Source organism: Oryza sativa, chromosome 1 (assembly GCF_034140825.1).
Source record: "Oryza sativa Japonica Group chromosome 1, ASM3414082v1".
NCBI lineage: Eukaryota > Viridiplantae > Streptophyta > Magnoliopsida > Poales > Poaceae > Oryza > Oryza sativa.
Window position 1 is genome coordinate 2,807,541 of NC_089035.1, and position 20,507 is coordinate 2,828,047.

The window sequence follows — 20,507 nt, forward strand, 5'->3', positions numbered from 1 at the left end:
AACTATGGGCTGTAAAATAATTAAAGCCTAATTTGTAAAATACTAGTAAAAAGAAAGAAAATCAAACCTCTCATATAAACACAGGCAAGCAAGGTGTTGATTCTAGATACTTGCTAAATTTAGAGTTTGTAAGATAAACTATAGTGAGATTTAAAATTTTATATTTCTCATAAAATACAAACAACAATTCATCTAAATATTATCAATATAATCATAATTTTAGATGTATAGATTTCTAGAGTTATGAATACTTAGTTAAAGAAAAATCTTAAATCTAGAACTGTCCCAAACAGAGTCGAGTATGCCACGGTTGCTAGCACTGGCAGTAACATACTCCCTCCGTCCCATTTTAAGTGCAACTATAAGTTTCTGTGCTCAACTTTGATCGTCCGTCTTATTTATTTTTTTTTGTAATTAGTATTTTTATTGTTATGAGATGATAAAACATAAATAGTACTTTATGTATAACTTATGTTTTTGTTTTTAAAAAAAAATTAAATGGGATAAACGATTAAAGTTGGACACGAAAAATCATAGCTGAGACAGAGGGAGTACGAGATTATACGAGTGACAGATGGCAAATCAGGAAGTGATTAGGAGCACTGCATCAATGCATCATGTATACAACGGGACCCAACGGGACAGTGACACGCTACGTAGTTCATAATCTACAGCAAATTACTTCCCCTGAATTTTAATCGAATACGAAGCGCTGCTACACACCAACCAGACCTCTTTGTGAACCAATTTGGTGTAGCATTTGGACATTTTTGAGATATTCATATTCATATACCGGACTAGCAGTAAATTACAAAACCCAAACGTATAAAATTCTCTTAAAATTTGGATGAATCCAGGTCGATTCGATTCTTTCTGTGACGATTCCAAATTCCTTTCTGTCTCGTCTTCTTCCTAATCCTTCCTGCATCGATTCTAACTCCGCGACCAACTCTGCACCGGCGCCCCCAACCATAAATAACCACCTCCTCCTCCCCTTCCGCCTCGCTCCCGCCTCCCGCGCCCGCGCATTGAACAACTCGTCGATCTGTCCGGCGAGGGTGAGTGCTTCTTGGCGTGTTCTTTTCGGCGACTTCTTGTTGGGGGGGGGGGGGGGGTCGAATTCAGTTGCGTTGCGGTGGCTGAGCTTCTTTGCGTGTTCTTGTTTGGGTTTTGGGGTTGGGGGGTGCAGTGTTGGATCGTGAGTTTGGGGGTTTCTTGGCGGCGTGGTTTGAGATGGGCATCTTGTCGCTCATCACCGGGAAGGCCGGCGCGAGCGGGTTCGGCTCCGGGTCCACGGCGGAGCAGGTCACCGCCGGCGTCGACGCCACCGGCCTCACCGTCATCGTCACAGGTAAGAGACAGAGCTGCCTGCTTCCGTACCTCCGAATCTTGGAATTTATTTCTCTGCAATGTGTTGTTGTGGCCAGCAAAAACCTGTTCTTGAAAACATCAATGCAGTTTATTTTTAATGGTTTTGGTTAGTTTCTTGCCATGTTTTTGTTAGATTTGTGAGAAACTCGTGTGAATAATCTCCAATTCTCTACCCGTCACCAACTCACCATAGGCAGTCTCTGCATCTCTCTCTCTCTCTCTCTCTCTCTCTCTCTCAAATTGTTCTCTCTTTTCCTTTTTGGGTGTGTTTTGGATGGTGGTAAGGGTGGCTTAGAGTTGGGATTATGAAAGCAGCCACCTTTTGTGTTATGATTAATATAATATCAAAATAATACTACGCTCTTCAAAAAATTGTATATGAGAAATTTATGCATAAGTAGCTTTTTTGTGGACCAGAAGAGTTTATTATGTTTTGATGAAAGTTTGTCTGTTTCCTGCTCAATCTTGTGGTTGTGGTTTAGATTTCTGGAACTTTCTTGACTACAGAGAATTCATAATTCAATCAGGTATTTTAGATAATACTAAAAAAACAAAAACATAGATTGATATACAGAAGTGTGAAGGAAAATCAATTCATCGGAAGGGCATAGCAGTTCTTCCATTCTGACAATGGGCTGAGGATTTTTACCCTCTCTTTCCTGATGTGGAGATGTTGGATATTCCTTTCTTTTTGTGTGGAAAATAAGAGTTTGAGCTTGGAACTGTGTGGTCTTAAACTATAAACATTTTCCCATTATATAATAGTAACTTTTTCTGTGTTAGGTCTTGTCAATTAAACTTGCTCATAAAAGCATTAATCATAGTCTTCTAGTGCATCCATAACCAATCTGTCATAGAATTCAGTTTTCACCAAACATCAATCTTGTATTCTTGTGAGTAAATTTCATGTTGTGTCAGACTCACAGTAGCTAGTTACTGCAAACTGTTCATAAACATCTATCCTCGCAAATTTACGGAAATCTGTAAATTCTGTTGTCTTACAGGAGGAGCGAGTGGCATTGGTCTGGAGACCTCGCGAGTCTTTGCGATGAGAGGAGCCCATGTCATCATCGCAGCAAGGAACACAGAGGCTGCATCTGTAGTGAGGAAGAAAATCATTGAGGAAAACCCAAAAGCTCACATCGATGTTCTGAAGCTTGACCTCAGCTCCCTTAAGTCTGTTAGAGCTTTTGCAGATCAGTTCAACTCGATGAACCTTCCTCTGAACATCCTGATGTAACTCCCTTCAAACTCTTAGCACACTTGCCTTTTTTTAACATGCAAAGATCCTTTGGTTCTGCTTAAATTTCAGTTAATTAAGGGGTCTCATATATTCTTTTTTTTTCCGTCATGCAGAAATAATGCCGGTGTGATGTTCTGTCCGTTTGGATTGTCTGAAGATGGTGTTGAGATGCAGTTCGCGACCAATCATCTTGGTATTCACTCTCTACCACTATCAACTATTTACTTTAAACATGCAAAAAGTGCTTGGATGATACTGATATCTGTCTGATGTGTTATGCTCAATCAGGTCACTTTCTGTTGACCAACCTCCTTCTTGATAATATGAAAGCAACCGCGAAGTCCACAGGTATTGAAGGTCGTATTGTGAACTTGTCATCGGTTGCTCACCTCCATACATATCCGAAGGGAATTGAGTTTGATAAACTCAACGATGAGAAAACGTATGTGCTGAGTGTTTTCATGTTGTTTTTCTGTTGGAAAATTTATGTGGATTAGAGATTGAAATAAGAATTTTGTATTGGCAGATACGATGACAAGATGGCTTATGGACAATCTAAGCTGGCAAACATACTTCACGCGAAAGAGCTCTCTAGACGGCTGAAGGTATTTTCTTCCCTCATTCTCACCTTTATTTGTGATGTCTTTATTCAGATTAACAGAGCTGAAAACTCTATGCATTTCCCATTTTTCTATAAAACACATTTAATTTTGTCTATTTTCCATCACTAATTCACCAATACATGTTTGATCTGTGCCATTGATGAAACAGGAAGAAGGAGCGAACATCACTATTAACTGTGTTCATCCTGGATTGATCATGACCAATTTGATGAGGCACTCCTTTTTCCTTATGAGTACGTATATGCAAGTTCTCTCTTTCTGAGTCATTGTTCTAGAGTTTTTGCTATGGACCTTCAGGCTTCGATTGAAAAGAGAATGCTGTTTCCTTTCCTTAATGTTCTGAAAAAAACACTTTGTTTTCACTTGCAGGGGTGCTTCAATTTGCCACCTACATCTTGTGGAAGAGCGTACCCCAGGTTTGGAACCCAATATCTTCTCTGTTCTTCTTTCTGTCCGAATTCTCTGCAGCAATGCTGAAAGACAAATTGAATTGTCTTGAAATTCAAATTCATCTGAAACAACACACTTAACAAATGTTTCTTTTTTCAGGGAGCAGCTACCACTTGCTATGTAGGACTGAACCCTCAGCTCAAGGGAGTGACCGGACAATACTTTGCTGACTGCAATGTGGAGAAAACTAGCAGATTTGCGAGGAATGACGCGCTGGCGAAGCAACTCTGGGAATTCAGCGAAAAGCTGATCAAGTCTTCTTCAAAATGAGAGCCCAAAGCAGGATCATCAGCAGAAAAAAGAAGTGTTCTGATACTGTTTGGTTTAATGGCATACTAGTATGTGATGATTGATAAATATGTGTAGCAGCAGTAGTATTAGGAACCTGAAGTATTCTGAACCCTTTTCTAATGTTTCCTTCGGTCATGGCTGAGAATGAGATCAACCTGTGTACTCTTGTTAATATATTTGCCAAATACATGAGTTGTTCAGCAGTTGTGAAATTCTGCCTGGCTAGATATTGTTCTACATATGTGCAGCTATTGCCCATGAATTTGCTTAGCTTGTATGCATGATTTTAGTTGCATAACAGGCTGCATTTTGAGGCACCATATCAGGTGTTAAGAGTATACAATGAAACTACCGAAGCACATGCAGCTTGAAATAATGGAATTCAAGTCAATCTTGCCACTCACTGACCTTGGCCATGAAAGACTGTCAATTTTGCTGTCAGTGTAAACCTTCACTGAACATTTGTCCAACTGGAGAACATTATACAAATAGATAGTTCTATAAGATACCACAGCTTTTAGTGTTCTATGATTCACCTCCGAATAATGAGTAGGTAGTTCGATCCTTTTGATTCTTATCTTCCTAGTAAACGGGGATCCGGAGCAATAGGTCGAATTTCTATATAAAGAAGACTTGTAAACAAAAGGACTTATTGCTCTTTTTCGGTTTTCCGCTTCCCCTATTGTTCTTATCAATTCCTCTTCCTCCTTCCTTCTTTTCAATAAGAAGAAGTATTTGAAATGAAACAAATTCCTCTTCATTCTGTTACAGAAACAGGGAATTATAACCAGCTTCAACTGTCTACATACTTCAATAAAGTTCAGCCTAATTCAATTGCTTTGTCACTCTTAGTTGACGATGATATTGATCAGAGCCATTAATATTTAAGATCAAGAACTCCAAGATTCTAATATGCATAGCAAGCATGGCGTCTAAGTGTCACAAAATTACAGCATCACTCAGTCACACCATTGTAGCTTCGTCGCTGTCGTCTTCGTCGTCGTCGTCCTCCCACACGCCGACGGCCTTGGTGAACCAGAGAGCGGTGGACACCACCGCGGCGGCGAACACGGGCGGCACGAGCACGTCGAGGGTGACCCTGCCGAACAGCGCGGCGGGCACGCAGGCGGCGTCCCACGGCGGCCCGTCGAGCGGCAGGACGATGCCGCCCGGGCAGCCGGCCGTCGACGACGCCAGCGGCGCGGCGCCCGGCGTGACAGCCCAGACGAAGGCGAGCTCCGGCGCGAACGCGGCCACGGACACCGCGGCGGTGGCGACGGCCGTCCAGGTGGCCGCGTAGAAGAGCACCGGGTGGCGCGCGAGAATGCCGGAGACGGAGAGGGAGGGGAACGCCATGGCAGAGATCGAGGTGGATCCATGGATATATACAAGGAGGCAGCTCAGCTCAATGGCTTTTGGGTTGAGAGGATTTGGCGGGAGAGCAGGTGAGCGGTGACACTTCAGCTCAGTTCGTCAAGTGAAGTGGAGTGCTCAGTATATTTCAAACTATTCGAGGCTTCGAGCTGCTCCACTCAGCTCACCTGCTCTTAAAACTGAATTATATAGATGTAATTTTAAAAAGTGTAATTTATTTCAATGCAAGATTAGCTGCTACTACCTGCTACGCTCTTTGAAATGCGAAATTAATTGTTTTTTTCTATAACAAATAAATTGTTGAGTTAATCAATCTTTCCATCACGACTAAGGGGGTGTTTAGAAGAGAGGGGCTAAGTTCCTCAAAGTGGGGGTACTCTTACTAATTTAAGTTTGTATTTTGGTTGGTTCAGATTTGCAGCATGCTGAAACGTTAAAAGCTGTTTGGTTAGTTCTGTACTTCTGTTGCAGGTTATATCAGGCCTCTATATCTGTTGCTATCTGGGCCGGACTGTATGATTGCTCCGAATATTTTGGGCCTCAATGTAGGCCGGACACGCACATTGTGGGCCTCGCTTGTGTCCATCACAAGCCCAGCCTTACATGACGGGCCCGCACGTCGGCCACAACCCATTCAACACATAGTGGGCTTTCAAGTCGGCCCAATAGCTTCGCTTAACTTAGTTATTAGTAGCCCATTTAGTCATCGACCGGAGAGAGAGAGAGAGCGCTCTGGTACCCGTTCCCTCCGCCGCTCTCGTGCTCATCTCCGGTACGATGCCGCCGCCGCGGGCGTCCGCCATCCTCTCCGCCGCCTGCAGGTCCAGCAGGACGCTCTTCGGTAGGCACCACCTGCACCGACTCCCCTTCTTCTTTTTTTTTTCTTTTTCTCTTGGCCCCTTCTGATTTTTTTCATCATCTCTTGATGAGTCCATCACACCGCGCACTGTTTCATTATCTGAATTTGAATGCATATACTGAAGTGGAACGAGGTTTCGTTCTCTGAATTTAAGTGCGGGGTACTAATTTAAACTTTGTTCATGCGTAGTTATTAGGAGGCTCGGCTTCCTTGGTTCCTGCACGCCAACTGTTCGTCAGAATGCCTCAGTGGAGCTTCCCGGGGCAGGCTTATATCCACGCTTTCACCAGAGCATTCTCCCAATTCACTGCGTTGTTGGATCTCTACGGCTTTGTCATTCTACCGCTTTGGATGGTTCCAAGGATGTCCATGTCAGCGAAATCGTTAAAATCCTCAAGTCTAGAGATGGCGACAGTGAGCTCGCCGAAGTTCTCAATCAATTTGCAGACGAGATGGATGAGGATGTTGTGCTAAAGGTGCTCCAGAAGCAGAGGTCCAATTGGAAAGTCGCACTATCTTTCTTCAAATGGGCAGCTGGTCTGCCCCAGTATAACCATGGGTCAAGGGCCTACACGGAGATGCTTGACATTCTTGGGAGGATGAAGAAGGTCAGGCTCATGAGACAACTGTTTGATGAGATTCCTGTGGAGAGCCGCCAGTCAGTGGTCACAAACAGGATGTTTGCTGTCCTGTTAAACCGGTATGCAGGCGCGCACAAGGTGCAGGAGGCGATAGATATGTTCTACAAGAGGAAGGATTATGGGTTTGAGCTTGACTTGGTTGGATTCCAGATACTTTTGATGTCTCTCTGTCGGTACAAGCATGTTGAGGAAGCAGAGGCCCTCTTTCTCCAAAAGAAAGATGAGTTCCCTCCTGTCATAAAGAGCTGGAACATCATTCTTAATGGTTGGTGTGTCAAGGGAAGCTTGGCAGACGCTAAAAGGGTTTGGAATGAGATAATTGCGTCTAAGCTTAAGCCTGACCTGTTCACCTATGGTACATTCATAAATTCGCTTACAAAATCTGGCAAACTTAGTACTGCAGTAAAACTATTTACAAGCATGTGGGAGAAAGGGATCAATCCTGATGTGGCAATTTGTAATTGTATCATCGATCAATTGTGCTTCAAGAAAAGGATTCCAGAAGCACTTGAGATTTTTGGTGAGATGAATGATCGTGGTTGTCAGGCCGATGTTGCTACCTACAACACTTTGATAAAACACTTCTGTAAGATTAATCGGATGGAGAAAGTCTATGAGCTTTTGGATGACATGGAGGTTAAGGGCGTCTCTCCAAACAATATGACATACTCCTACATTCTGAAGACGACAGAGAAACCCAAAGATGTTATTTCATTGATGCAGAGAATGGAGAAGTCTGGTTGCAGACTGGACTCTGATACATATAACTTAATATTGAACCTTTATGTCAGTTGGGATTATGAGAAAGGGGTTCAGCTAGTATGGGATGAAATGGAGAGGAATGGATCAGGCCCGGATCAACGATCATTTACTATAATGGTTCATGGACTCCATTCCCACGATAAACTGGATGAGGCTTTGCATTATTATAGAACGATGGAGTCGAGAGGGATGACACCAGAACCAAGGACGAAGCTATTGGTAAAAGCAATACGTATGAAGAAAGATGAACCTGCTACAGAAGAACCTCTTACCAGGAAGAATCTAAAATTGGATCCAATTTCAAGACTATTCCATGTTCGTAAATAGTTCATCAATAGATTATACTCCAGTTGGGGGCTTAGGTTTATGGGCTGACCAAATCTAGCCTAAGAATGTCCAGCTAGCCCAGGTTTATGCAGCTGTGAAGATGTCAATTTGTTGGATATTCTAGGAGTTTCATGGCTGAATGTGAGGCATTGAGTAGGGTGTGCCGCTGTTACTTAATAAAGATAGTCACTTTTTGCTCAAGCATTGACTTCCAAGGTCAATGATTCAACAGCACTGGCCTAGCAGTCTTAAGTATATGCCTCATGGTAAATTGGGTAATTGCATCAGAAATGTGTCAAGACTCCAGGCAATACCCTCTGTCTAGCTCAGAGACAGGGCATTACTGTTGACGCCACAGATGCACTGGAGTATCTTTACCACCACTGTCAGCTACCAATCATCCACTGTGATCTGAAGCCAAGCAACATTATTGTTCAGTGGACATGAGCACACATGTTGGGGATTCAGCGTGTCAAAAATTCTTTCTGAAAATACAAGCAAAACTTTGCAATCAGTTCAATTGGAATTAGATGTTCCATCAGTTATGTTGATCCAAGTAACAGAGATCCATGCGTTGGTCTCATTATTTTTAGATCTTTCTTGATACATGGATGTGGTATCCTGACATACTCCCCCCTTTTCTTGTCACCTTGTTTGCATCAGGTTTTATAGTCAAACTGGTAAACCTCAAAATTGAAGGGAAAAAAAATTAACTGAAATAACGTTTTGGACTGTTACTGAATTAACTGATGATTGTGCAAATTGTAGCTGCTCTTTAGGATTTTGTTCATTTGATGTGCAGGAACCTAAACAATGGAAGGTATATTATACACTGCTAATTTACAAACATCTGCCGCAGCACAATCTATTACTCTACATAGCAGCAAATAATTCGGACCTAATGGCGTCATCAAGCATCAGCACAACTACTAAGAGAGGTGACTTTTTCAAAGTATGCTATTACTCTACATAGCATGTAAAGTATATCTTTTTCTTCTTTTTCATAGTCCAATTTTCAGACTGGAGTACTGGACCTCGATAGGTTCTTTTGTGTGTGTGTGTGTGTGTTTTGGGGGGGGGGGGGGGGGGGGGTGAGATTAATTTGGCATCTGAAAATTTGCCTAGTTGCGTTCGCACCAAGGATGACGGGACGCTCTTATTGTCACAGTCGAAAAGAGCTGAGGAAATCATCAACTGATTTACCTCACCATATCACAACTAAAGTTAGCCAAATTTGATTAAGTTAGGCATCTGTTTGGTTTGTGCCACACTTATGGCAAGATTCATTTATCATAATGTGGGTCATATGTCATTGGCACGTAAAAGTGTGGTAGGCTTGCTTTCCTATGGCTGAAGTGTGGCTTCAATTTTGTTGGCCACATGTTAAGCATATGTTAGCTAAATGAAGTATGGCAAGTTTTGACAATGTGGGTATGCCAACCAAACCCCTAAATCCTGATGTTTATGAATATTATGCACATGAAAATATGTTCTCATTAGGATTTTAGCGAGTTAAGAAAGGGCCATTGTCTTTCCTTTTTTTTTTTTGAGCTTATGCTAGGAGGCGTATTTGGCCGATGTGCACTGTGCCACTGTCGTGTAATCGAAAATAAGGCCCCCTTTGAATTGGAGGAAAAATAAAGGAATTGAAATCCTACACTATTCATGTCGTTGATTCGTCGGAATAAGAAAAGGAAAAACGTAGGAAACTTTTCTATTCCTACAATTCTAGAGCAAAAATGTAGGAAAGTTAACATCCACTTTGACCTCTTGGAAAACTTTCCTTGAGTCTATCTCTCTCGTCTGATTCCTGCTCTTGCGGTCTAATCAAACGGTCATTCCTATATTTTTCCTGTGTTTTGCAATCCTCTGTTTTACACTTTCATTCCTATCAAAATCTTGTGTTTTTCCTATTCCTCCGTTTTTTCAATCCTGCGATTCAAAAGGCCATAAAAAAGAGAAGAAAATGGCATTCTTCCCTACCCAATCCCAACAAGCGAAGCTCAATAATTTCCCAATCCCAACCAACGAAGCTCAATAATTTGCTGGTGAAATGGACTAATAAGAAATTTTCGCCGTGTTTAGTTCCAAAGTTTTTTTTAAAACTTCTAACTTTTCCATCACATCAAAGCTTTCCTACACACACAACCTTCCAATGTTTCCGTCACATCATTTCAATTTCAACCAAACTTTCAATTTTAGTGTGAACTAAACACACCCACTATTATGGACACATTACTATTAGGAACACGACAGTTCGGAGGAAAGGATGGTAGATGAGGCTGTGTTTATTTCAGCGCAAAGTTTGGATTTTGGTTGAAATTGAAGATAATGTGACTGAAAAGTTATGTGTGTATGATAGGTTGATGTGATAGAAAAGGACTGAAGTTTGGATCCAAAATTTGGATCTAAACACAGCCTGAGTCACTGGATCTGGACTTGGATATCATATCACCGATATGATCTCGCTGCTGCGTGCCAGCGCGGTCGATCGCGTGAGGAAAACGGCAGGAAAAGCTGCGTTCCCCTTGACCGGCTAGACAGATAAACGTTCTTCGCCTGAGCAGAAGATCGCGTCAACTCGTTCACCGGCGATGGAGATGGAGGACGACGGAGAGGAGAAGTGTTCGGTGAAGCGGCGGCGACGGGGAGCAAGTGAGCAACTTTGTTGCTCAGCCTGTCAGATAATGGGCCATATCTCGTGCTTGCCTCGAATAGTTTGGGCCTTTACACGGGCCCAAATGTATCTCTCTTGGTTGTAGCCCGTTGCAAATCATGGGCTGCGCGCTAACCTTCTTGTGGGCCTCCTTCTGGTATTGTGGGCCCACCAAAATGCTAATCCACCGCAAGGTCCATTCACTGTTGGACAGATCGCTCACGCGCGCGCTTCCGCCGGGGTCTCGTGCTCACCTCCGGGCACCGCCTCGCCGCCGCCGCCGGAATGCGCCGTCACTGGAAGCCGTGCTCAGCTCCGACGCGTACGATGCCCAATCCTGTATACTTTTTCTTCTTCGAGACTCCCGTCGCTGTAGCCACAACAATTCTCCAGAGACTCGGAGTTCTCAGTCTGCGCCCGTTACCTGTTCGACAGAACTCCTCCGAGGAGCTTACTGTCCCTGGCCCTTTGACTAAGGTGAGCATCCAATTGGTTAATCTCCATAAATTTTCCACGCCACGGACCTTTTCAAGTTTGTACATATGTGGAAAGACATGGCCGTGCCTGCTGTAATTCTCGATTTCTCGTTGTTCCCAGGAGGCTCGGTGTTGTTCGTTTTTGTGCTCGTCAACTGTAGTTGTCCATGCTTTCACGGAAGCTCTACACAAGCTGAATCTAATCCTGGATCACCACAAGACTTTTACCTTTCCTCGTGTGTCTGGAACTCCGCATACAAGCGTGGAAAAGGGTGGCCGTACAACTGTACAAGGTAACACTCTGGACTGCCAACCTAATGGATTCTCTGTTGGAATCAGTCAGGAAGAAATTATCAGGAATTTGGTCGAACAGAGAAGGGGTGAGGACATAATTGGAGCGAGCTAAGTCATGTGTGAGGGCCGAGGGCGACAGCGACGAGAGCTTGGATGCGTCCAAGCTTTCCATATCCTTCCAGTACTATGTTACAGTAAGTATCTAGTTGGGAAATGATGTGGAAAGGAATGGCGGGAACAGTCAAAAAGGTAACATGCACTGCTCCAAGTCGACATGGTATCTTACCACTCCTGTCTCTCTCCCTGTGAGCGCGGAGACCGCTAAACAAGTCAAGATTTTGACTCGGTGTCCTCGCCGTCTCGCCAATGGCACTCTGGGATCATGGCGTCGTGGGGTTAAAATACGGTGCTCTGGGGCACTGCTTGTCACTCCACTTGTGTACCTTGCAAGTTTGCAACCACCATGGCGATGGCTCTTGCTAGCTTCCTGCTGCTGCTGCTGTCCGTCTTCATGTCCATCTTCTTGCACTTCATGGCAGTGCGAGGAGCAGACGGAGAAGACGCCGCAGCGTTGCTCGCTTTCAAGGCCGTGGCGGTGGGCAACGGTGGTGGCAACGGCGTGCTTGCGTCGTGGAACGGCAGCGCCGGGCCGTGCAGCTGGGAGGGCGTGGCGTGTGGCCGGCACGGGCGGGTGGTGGCGCTTAGCCTGCCCGGCCATGATCTCTCGGGGACCCTGTCGCCGGCCGTCGGCAACCTGACGTCGTTGCGGAAACTTGACCTGAGTTACAACTGGCTGCACGGTGGCATCCCCGCGAGCCTCGGTCAGCTGCACCGCCTCAGGGAACTCGACCTAAGCTTCAACACCTTCTCCGGCGAGGTCCCCAGCAATCTGACATCCTGCACCAGCTTGGAATACCTGGCCCTCGGCAGCAACAAGCTCGCCGGGCACATACCTTCGGAGCTCGGCAACACGCTGACACAGCTCCAGGTGCTAGGCCTCGACAACAACAGCTTCGTCGGCCATTGGCCAGCTTCACTGGCCAATCTGACGTCCCTGGGATACCTCAGCCTCAGGATGAACAGTCTCGAGGGCACAATACCTCCTGAATTCGGCAGCAACATGCCGCGCCTTTACTTCCTCGACATCTGCTCCAACAACCTGAGTGGTGCACTCCCGTCTTCCCTGTACAATCTGTCGTCGCTAATGGGGTTTGATGCAGGAAACAACAAGCTGGATGGAAGCATTGCTACTGATATCGATGAAAAGTTTCCTCATTTACAGTCTTTCGCAGTGTTCAACAACCAGTTCAGCGGGGAAATTCCCTCCTCGTTCTCCAATCTCACTAACCTCACGAGTCTGCAGCTATCAATGAACGGATTTAGTGGGTTTGTGCCACATAATCTAGGGAGGTTGAATGCTCTGCAGAATCTGCAACTAGGTGTTAATATGCTTGAAGCAGGGGACATAAAGGGGTGGGAATTTGTTGAGTCATTGACAAACTGCAGTAAGCTAGAGATTTTAGTTCTCAGTAACAACAATTTCACTGGGCAGTTCCCTATTTCGATCGCAAACCTCTCGAAGACTCTCCAAAAACTTTACTTGGGTGGCAGTAGGATTTCTGGAAGCATCCCCTCTGATTTCGGTAATTTGGTTGGTCTAAGATCATTATACCTGTTTAGTACTGACATATCAGGTGTAATTCCAGAGAGCATTGGGAAGCTGGAAAACTTGACTACGCTATACCTGAATAACAATAGCTTGTCTGGCCATGTACCGTCTTCTGTAGGAAACCTTACCAATCTGATGAAGCTATTCATGCAAGGCAACAACTTGGAAGGACCAATCCCAGCGAATCTTGGTAAGCTGAAAAGCCTGAATGTTCTTGATTTATCAAGAAATCACTTCAATGGTTCGATTCCAAAGGAAATATTGGAGCTGCCTTCCATTTCACAGTACTTGAATTTATCATACAACTCCCTCTCTGGACCCCTTCCTTCTGAAGTTGGGAGTTTGACTAGCCTCAACGAGTTGATTCTGTCAGGAAACCAATTGTCTGGCCAGATACCAAGTAGTATAAAAAATTGCATAGTGCTCACTGTACTTTTATTGGACAGTAACTCGTTCCAAGGAACTATACCTGTGTTTCTGGGGGACATTAAGGGGCTCCGTGTACTTAACCTAACCATGAACAAGTTTTCTGGTGTGATTCCTGATGCCCTTGGTAGCATCCACAACCTGCAAGAGTTGTATCTAGCGTATAACAACTTGTCTGGGCCTATCCCAGCAGTGCTGCAGAATTTGACATCGTTATCAATGCTGGATCTATCCTTCAATGATCTGCAAGGTGAAGTGCCAAAAGAAGGTATTTTTAAGAACTTATCTTACTTGTCTTTAGCTGGAAACAGTGAGCTTTGTGGGGGAATATCTCATCTTAACTTACCTCCATGCTCCATGCATGCTGTTAGAAAGAGAAGCAAAGGGTGGTTAAGGTCTCTTAAAATAGCTCTGGCATCAATAGCTGTGGTCTTGTTCTTAGCTCTAGTTATGGTGATTATTATGTTAATTCGTCGTAGAAAGCCTGTACATAGGAAGAAGGGCCAGTCCCTAACCCCAGTTGTGGAGGAACAATTTGAAAGAGTTTCTTACCAGGAATTGTCAAATGGAACCAAGGGATTTTCACAGAACAGTTTGCTTGGAAAAGGAAGCTATGGTGTAGTCTATAAATGCACTTTGTTTGATGAGGAAATTGTTGTCGCTGTAAAGGTGTTTAACCTTGAACGGTCTGGATCTACTAGAAGTTTTCTGGCAGAATGCGACGCACTGAGAAGTGTGCGCCACCGTTGTCTCCTAAAGATCATCACTTGCTGTTCAAGCATAAATAACCAAGGTCAAGATTTCAAGGCACTAGTTTTTGAGTTTATGCCCAATGGCAGCTTAAATGGTTGGCTTCATCCAAAATCTGATATGCCCATTGCTGACAATACTTTGAGCCTAACTCAAAGGCTGGACATTGCTGTTGATATTGTGGATGCTCTGGAATATCTTCATATCCACTGCCAGCCGCCGATCGTTCATTGTGATCTCAAGCCAAGCAACATCCTTCTTGCAGAAGACATGAGTGCCCGAGTTGGAGATTTCGGCATATCAAGAATCCTAACTGAAAGCGCGAGCAAAACACAGCAAAATTCAAGCAACACAATCGGAATAAGAGGTTCCATTGGCTATGTTGCTCCAGGTAACTGAATTGTTATGCTTTGTTTCTTTGCTTTTTACCTCCTAGTTCTTACACAAATTTAACATTCCGGTGAATCTAATGAACTCCAAAATATTTGTAGAGTATGGGGAAGGCTCTGCGGTCTCAACTCTTGGCGATGTTTATAGTCTGGGCATATTGCTGCTTGAGATGTTTACAGGAATGAGCCCAACAGACGATATGTTCAGAGATTCCTTGGACCTGCACAGTTTCTCAGAGGCTGCTCATCCTGACAGAATCCTGGAGATAGCCGATCCGACGCTCTGGGTGCATGTAGACGCCGAGGATAGCATCACAAGAAGCAGAATGCAAGAGTGTTTGATTTCAGTCATTGGCCTCGGCTTGTCCTGCTCAAAGCATCAACCCAAAGAGCGAATGCCAATACAAGATGCAGCCCTGAAGATGCATGCGATCAGAGACGACGCTTACCTGATGTTTTCTGGCTCTCTTTCAGTGGACATGGAAGAGGAGACGAAACAAATTAGCAGCGATTTGAAGCAACAGTGAGTAACTAGGCCTGAAGAGTGTACAAGAATAAGATATGCTTGCTGGGGAAAATGTTTTAACAGCTCAGCTGCCGATGGCGACTTGCCAGAATTCCGAGAAACAAAAGCTGAGACGCTGAAGATGTAGCATTTTCCTTCGTGGTTCATATCAGTCAGTCTTTATTTGCGTCAGTTCATATGGCTATATGTAATGTAAGCTAATAGAACGTTCAGTAACTGCCGATGTGTACATTACAACCAATACGGCAATACTACTATGTGGAGAACTGTCAGAAAGATTTTTGACTGTTCATCCTTTTCGTACAAAATGAAAATTCAAATCATACCTGTAATCACACATGAAAATCAGATTATGAGATTGCGCCACGTTTTTGTGGGACGGAAAGAACAGGTTTCGAGCTGTTTTACCAATTACCAAACCATAACAACACTTGAAGAATTTATCAATCAAAAACTTTCCTGCATATGGTCCATGCATTTCAATTCATATGCTGGTGCTTATATTACTCATTATTTTACCACTGCATAACATGTGTAATCATCCTGTAGATGTAGACCCTCCTCCACATAGGCCACCAAGCTGGAGCAGAAAGAACTCCACCAAGTCCATCTCGTACGGCACAGGCGGCAGATCCATCTCGCGGCCAATTCGCAGGGGCAGGAAGCAGTCCATGGCCCTGTCGATCACCTTCTTGTCGAGGTCGACGACGAACACGGCGCCGCTGCTCCTGTACATCATGGCCACCGATCCCATGTCCAAGCCATGCATCAGCGGCACGCAGTATGGGTAAGGCGCCGGCAATGTCATCCACATCACGTCGCGGCGCCACGCCGCCGCATCGTCGTCGCCATCGCCGCGTCGCTGCTGCTTCCAGATTCTGACGTGCATGGGGAACACGCAGGCGATGGTGAGCTCGCCGTCCCCGCCGACGCAGAGCAGCGTGGCCGTCGCGCCGCCGGCGCGGACGGGGAGATTCGTCATGGAGACGCGCGGCGTGGCTGCGGCCGGCACGCCCACCTCCACGCTGAGCTTGTACAGGCGGTCGCCTCGGGTGGCGCTCGCGACGTCGTCGGTGCACAGCCAGTGCGCCGCGCCGCGGTGAACGACGGCGGATGGCGTCGATCTGCCCGCCAGCGAGAAGCGGAGGAGATCCAGGAACTCGGCGGGCGCGGCCCAGCCGCCGGCGGCGGAGTACGAGTTGACGTACATGGTGATGCTGTTCGCGTGCTTGGTGGTGACGAGCAGCTGCGAGAACGTGAAGCGGCCTGACGATGCCGGCTGCTGCGGCTTCCCAGCGAGGTCGTCGGAGACGACGATGGCGTAGCTGGTGACCTTGTAGGGACCAAGGTCAGAGTACTCCTCCAGGCGCGGGACCACGTGGCGCTCGCCGGTGACGGGGTTGGAGAGGAAGAGGAGGCGGGTGATGGGAAGCCGCATCAGGAGGACGCCGCGGCGCGCCGCCAGTGGCTGGACGGAGTTGGAGGAGCCGGAGGAGGCGAGGGGGCGGAGCGGCGAGCTCGGCACCGGCAGGAAGCCGAATGTCGAGACCTTGATGCGCTGCAGGTGGAAGAAGAAGCCGAGGAGGTCGCCGGCGCGCTGGCCGCCCCAGAGGTCGAGGAGGAAGGCGCGGTCGGTGAAGCGGCGCAGCCAGCGGCGGCATGTGGCGGCGAGCATGAAGAGGCTCTTGACGCTGGCCACGCGGGAGAGGACCTGGAGGAGGACGTCCTCCGGCAATGCCGCGATGATGCCGCCGTCGTCCGCCATGGGTGTGCGCACGTACGTACGTGCAAAGGCGTTAGATGATCTCCCGCGATTGCATCTAGTAGATGAGAAAGTCTTTTCTGAATATGAATCGTAGCGTAGTGGGGAGTGTGTGTGGGTGGGGGTGGTTGGGGGGTGGGGGGTTCGACGAAGCATGCCGAAACATGGCTGGATGTTGGGCCTAGGAAATGAAAATTGGGCCGTTTCTGGAGACGACGCGTAGATGGGCCAGTGGCTTAATGGGTTTCGCGCTAAATACCTACCGCCATCACCAAATATCGAGCTGCGAAGTTCAATATTAGGGCTGTTTTGGATTGAGACCCTACCAAAATTTTTTAATAGTAAACGTGCTAGTTTAGATTGAAGCCAAACAATTGATAGCGCCTACGCTCAATTTGGCTATATTCTAAAATCTTCTTCACTCTCATACTAAATTTTAGCTTTATATTGGTATTAAACCAAACATAGACTAGCTAACTTTACCCTACCAAAAAATTGGTAGTGCTAAAAGTTGTCTAGATTTTAGCACTACCAATTAATTGGTAGGGTAGAGAACCAAATAGGCCCTTAATAAAGTAGAAAAAAATTATAAAATTATAACCCTGGGATATCGTAACTAGAAAAACGAAGAAAAAATAACCACCACCCACCCACCAACACACAAACCCAAGAGAAAACTATCACTAGATCGGCCGTCGCTAAGCCAACGAAGAAACTACAGCCAAGGTTGTCCAAAAGATCATAACCCAATTCTAACAACCGACACTAAACCTCACTCTAGCCATATCTTTAGAATCGAGGAAGATGGGTGAGGGAGAAAAATGAAACCTCTTCCTCCTATACCCTTCGACATGGCCAACTTTCATATTCTGCGTGAGCCTTATAAAATCCCGCATTTCCGGCGGACGGTCACGCTCACCTCATCAGGTTGTGCGTAAGCAACGAGCAAACGACCAGACCATAAATCAGGGTGGATAATGCACAATGCCATATTGTTAATGAACAAAAATTGCTGAACAAAGGATCAGACAGTCAAAAAAAAAAGGAAAAAAAAAAGGTGACACCAATTACCAAACCTTAATAACACTTGAAGAATTTATCAATGATAATAATATGCTGTTGTCCTTAAATCAAAACTTACTTTTTTTTCCCGCACATACCCCTATTCTACAATTAACCCTCGTTTTTCTACTGCATAACATGAGTAATTTTCGCGGGGCCATAAACATGTGTAATCAATCAATCAATTAATTAATTGATTATCCTGTAGATCACCTCTGCTGCATAGAGCCATAGACCACCAAGCTGGAGCAGAAAGAACTCCACCAAGTCCATCTCGTACGGCACAGGCGGCCGATCCAGTGAATGGTCCATTCGCAGGGGCAGCAAGCAGTCCATGGCCTTCTCCATCACCTTCTTGTCGAGGTCGAGGACGAACACAGCGCCGGTGCTACTGTACATCATGGCCACCGATCCCCTGCGTCCCAATCCATGCGCCATCGTGTAACTTTTGGGGTAGTTGGACACCTCCGTTGGCATCCAAATCACGTCGCGGCGCCACGCCGCCGCACCGTCGCCATCGCCATCGCCGCGTCGCTGCTGCTTCCAGACTCTGACGTGCATGATGAACACGCAGACGATGGTGAGCTCGCCGTCTCCGCCGACGCAGAGCAGCGGCGTCGGCGTGCCGCCGTCGAGGACGGGGAGCTTCGTCATGGAGACGCGCGGCGTGGCCGTGGCTGTGCCGCCCACCTCCACGCTGAGCTCTTGTACAGGTAGTCGTCTCGGGTGGCGCTCGCGACGTGGTCGGTGCACAGCCAGTGCGCCGCGCCGCGGTGGACGACGGCGGATGACGATGATCCCTCGCCCACCAGGGAGAAGCGGCGGAGATCCAGGAACACGGCGGGCGCGGCCCAGCTGCTGCGCGTGGCGGAGTACGAGTGGAGGTACACGGTCTTGATGCTCTTGTGCTTGGTGGTGACGAGCAGCTGCGAGAACATGAAGCGGCCTGAAGATGGCGGCTGCTGCTTCCCGGCGAGGTCGTCGGAGAAGATGATGGCGCAGCTGGTGACGGCGAAGGAACCAAGGTTGGAGGGGCCCTTCAGATGCGGGAGAACGTGGTGCTCGCTGGTGATAGGGTTGAAGAGGCCGAGGAGGTGGCTGGTCGCCTCTGACCAGTCGTTGGAGGGGGAAAGCCGCATCAGGAGGATGCCGCGGCGCGCCGTCAGGGGCTCGCCGTCGTAGCTGGAGGGGATGGGGGCGAAGCGGCGGCGCCGGCAGGAAGCCGAATGTCGAGGCCGAGTTGCGTTGCCGGTGGAAGAAGAAGCCGAGGAGGTCGCCGGCGCGCTGGCCGCCCCAGAGGTCGCGGAGGAAGGCGCGATCGGTGAAGCGGCGGCATGTTGCGGCCAGCATGAAGAGGCTCTTGACGTTGCCCACGCGGGAGAGGACCTGGAGGAGGACGTCCTCCGGCAATGCCGCCATGATGTCGTTGTCCGCCATGGGTGTGTGCACGTACGTACGTGCAAAGGCCTCCGCGATTGCATCTAGTAGATGTATTGCATTGTATAGGAGGGTGAAATCTGGTGATTAAAAATCAAAATTCTCATCTTAATCTCACCATCAATTCTCTCGTGTAAACTCCCAATCCTCTTCCCTCGAGTTGCAAAACAAGCTGTGAAGGTCGCCGCTGCAGGCCGAAACGCGGCTGGATGTTGGGCCTGTACAGCTGTACTGGATATCAACTCTTGGTGATATCTATACTTCTATAGTCTCGGAATATTACTGCTTGAGATGTTTACAGGAAAGAGTCCAACGGATGACGTGTTCAGAGATTCATTAGATCTGAATAAGTTTACCAAGGATGCTCTTCCAGACATAACTTCGGAGATAGCAGACTCAACAATCTGGCTGCATGTAGAACCACGGGATAACATTATACAGAGCAGAATCCAGGAGTGTCTCGTTTCTGTCTTCATGTTAGGCATATCCTGCACAAAGCAACAGCCTCAAGAGCGAGCATCAATAAGAGATGTAGCAGTAGAGATGCATGCACTAAGAGATGTATACCTCATGTTTGCCAATTAGCTTGCATAGGTATTACTAGAACAGAAGGAAAAGCCTCCACTGAGACACCGAAAACAGCTACAATAGCCAAGCTCATTGGAAATAATCCTGAAATAACTTTAGTCACATGTAGTGTTTCAGTTAGCAATTGTTCTCACTTCTGAGAGCTATATTTCTTTGCCAGAGTATCAGAATCATACAATTTAATGTAAAATTCACCTAATTGTTTCCTTCGTGCTTAATTTCATTGTTTCCTTCTTCCTGCTTGATTGAAATGGTAGAGCTCCTACTGTACTGGTTCCTTCCCAAAATTCACCTTACATTGTTAGTTCAAAGTACAAAAGCGCCAACTTCCACTAGTACCAACTAGCAAACAGCAAGAATCTATCCAATTCAAGCAATTGTGTTTGTGTCCACACATAAAACGCATGAGTAAAAGTGTAGAACACCAAACAAGCCAGGAGCAGCATTATTCCTGAAGTGAGTTGCCATGTCCTCAGTTGCTACGTATGCATACCAGAACATCAATTTTGTTCCAGAAAATTTCACAGTATC

The 20,507-nt window shown here is 46.3% G+C and overlaps 5 protein-coding genes and 1 pseudogene across 6 annotated transcripts; 3 read left to right on the plus strand and 3 right to left on the minus strand.

Annotated features, from left to right (window-relative positions):
* The first annotated feature begins 924 nt into the window (after window positions 1–924).
* Window positions 925–4,190, plus strand: LOC4324493 (short-chain dehydrogenase TIC 32 B, chloroplastic). Of its 2 annotated transcripts, XM_015772644.3 has the most exons (9): window positions 925–1,058; window positions 1,190–1,351; window positions 2,376–2,607; window positions 2,728–2,807; window positions 2,903–3,056; window positions 3,141–3,219; window positions 3,386–3,470; window positions 3,607–3,653; window positions 3,787–4,190. In XM_015772644.3, the coding sequence occupies exons 2-9, from the start codon at window positions 1,234–1,236 to the stop codon at window positions 3,955–3,957; spliced, it is 966 nt and encodes a 321-aa protein (XP_015628130.1). In that variant the 5' UTR covers window positions 925–1,058; window positions 1,190–1,233; the 3' UTR covers window positions 3,958–4,190. The 2 variants fall into 2 exon arrangements, with proteins under 2 accessions (XP_015628130.1, XP_066165837.1); XM_066309740.1 differs by having other exon boundaries at window positions 1,005–1,351.
* Window positions 4,054–5,402, minus strand: LOC107277572 (uncharacterized). The gene has a single exon (XM_015780968.3). It carries the CDS (start codon window positions 5,332–5,334, stop codon window positions 4,942–4,944), a length of 393 nt encoding a protein of 130 aa, XP_015636454.1. The 5' UTR covers window positions 5,335–5,402; the 3' UTR covers window positions 4,054–4,941.
* Window positions 5,403–6,069: 667 nt separating this feature from the next.
* LOC9270198 (putative pentatricopeptide repeat-containing protein At3g15200) lies at window positions 6,070–8,703 on the plus strand. Its single transcript, XM_015774346.3, has 2 exons — window positions 6,070–6,193; window positions 6,401–8,703. Exons 1-2 carry the CDS (start codon window positions 6,130–6,132, stop codon window positions 7,939–7,941), a joined length of 1,605 nt encoding a protein of 534 aa, XP_015629832.1. The 5' UTR covers window positions 6,070–6,129; the 3' UTR covers window positions 7,942–8,703.
* Window positions 8,704–10,805: 2,102 nt separating this feature from the next.
* On the plus strand, window positions 10,806–15,459 carry LOC4324494 (probable LRR receptor-like serine/threonine-protein kinase At3g47570). The gene is made up of 3 exons (XM_015766910.3): window positions 10,806–11,074; window positions 11,195–14,603; window positions 14,704–15,459. Exons 2-3 carry the CDS (start codon window positions 11,831–11,833, stop codon window positions 15,126–15,128), a joined length of 3,198 nt encoding a protein of 1,065 aa, XP_015622396.1. The 5' UTR covers window positions 10,806–11,074; window positions 11,195–11,830; the 3' UTR covers window positions 15,129–15,459.
* LOC112937853 (uncharacterized) lies at window positions 15,359–16,948 on the minus strand. Its single transcript, XM_026022871.2, has one exon. The coding sequence runs from the start codon at window positions 16,890–16,892 to the stop codon at window positions 15,666–15,668; it is 1,227 nt and encodes a 408-aa protein (XP_025878656.1). The 5' UTR covers window positions 16,893–16,948; the 3' UTR covers window positions 15,359–15,665.
* Window positions 16,949–17,988: 1,040 nt separating this feature from the next.
* On the minus strand, window positions 17,989–20,428 carry LOC112937855 (uncharacterized; annotated as a pseudogene).
* Window positions 20,429–20,507: the final 79 nt, after the last annotated feature.

Coding starts and splice junctions, on each gene's coding strand:
- LOC4324494 (XM_015766910.3), top strand. CDS start 11,831: ATGGCGATGGCTCTTGCTAGCTTCCTGCTGCTGCTGCTGTCCGTCTTC. Junction 14,604..14,703: donor CATTGGCTATGTTGCTCCAG/GTAACTGAATTG, acceptor AAATATTTGTAG/AGTATGGGGAAGGCTCTGCG.
- LOC107277572 (XM_015780968.3), bottom strand. CDS start 5,334: ATGGCGTTCCCCTCCCTCTCCGTCTCCGGCATTCTCGCGCGCCACCCG.
- LOC4324493 (XM_015772644.3), top strand. CDS start 1,234: ATGGGCATCTTGTCGCTCATCACCGGGAAGGCCGGCGCGAGCGGGTTC. Junction 1,352..2,375: donor CCTCACCGTCATCGTCACAG/GTAAGAGACAGA, acceptor GTTGTCTTACAG/GAGGAGCGAGTGGCATTGGT. Junction 2,608..2,727: donor CTTCCTCTGAACATCCTGAT/GTAACTCCCTTC, acceptor TCCGTCATGCAG/AAATAATGCCGGTGTGATGT.
- LOC9270198 (XM_015774346.3), top strand. CDS start 6,130: ATGCCGCCGCCGCGGGCGTCCGCCATCCTCTCCGCCGCCTGCAGGTCC. Junction 6,194..6,400: donor GTCCAGCAGGACGCTCTTCG/GTAGGCACCACC, acceptor GTTCATGCGTAG/TTATTAGGAGGCTCGGCTTC.
- LOC112937853 (XM_026022871.2), bottom strand. CDS start 16,892: ATGGCGGACGACGGCGGCATCATCGCGGCATTGCCGGAGGACGTCCTC.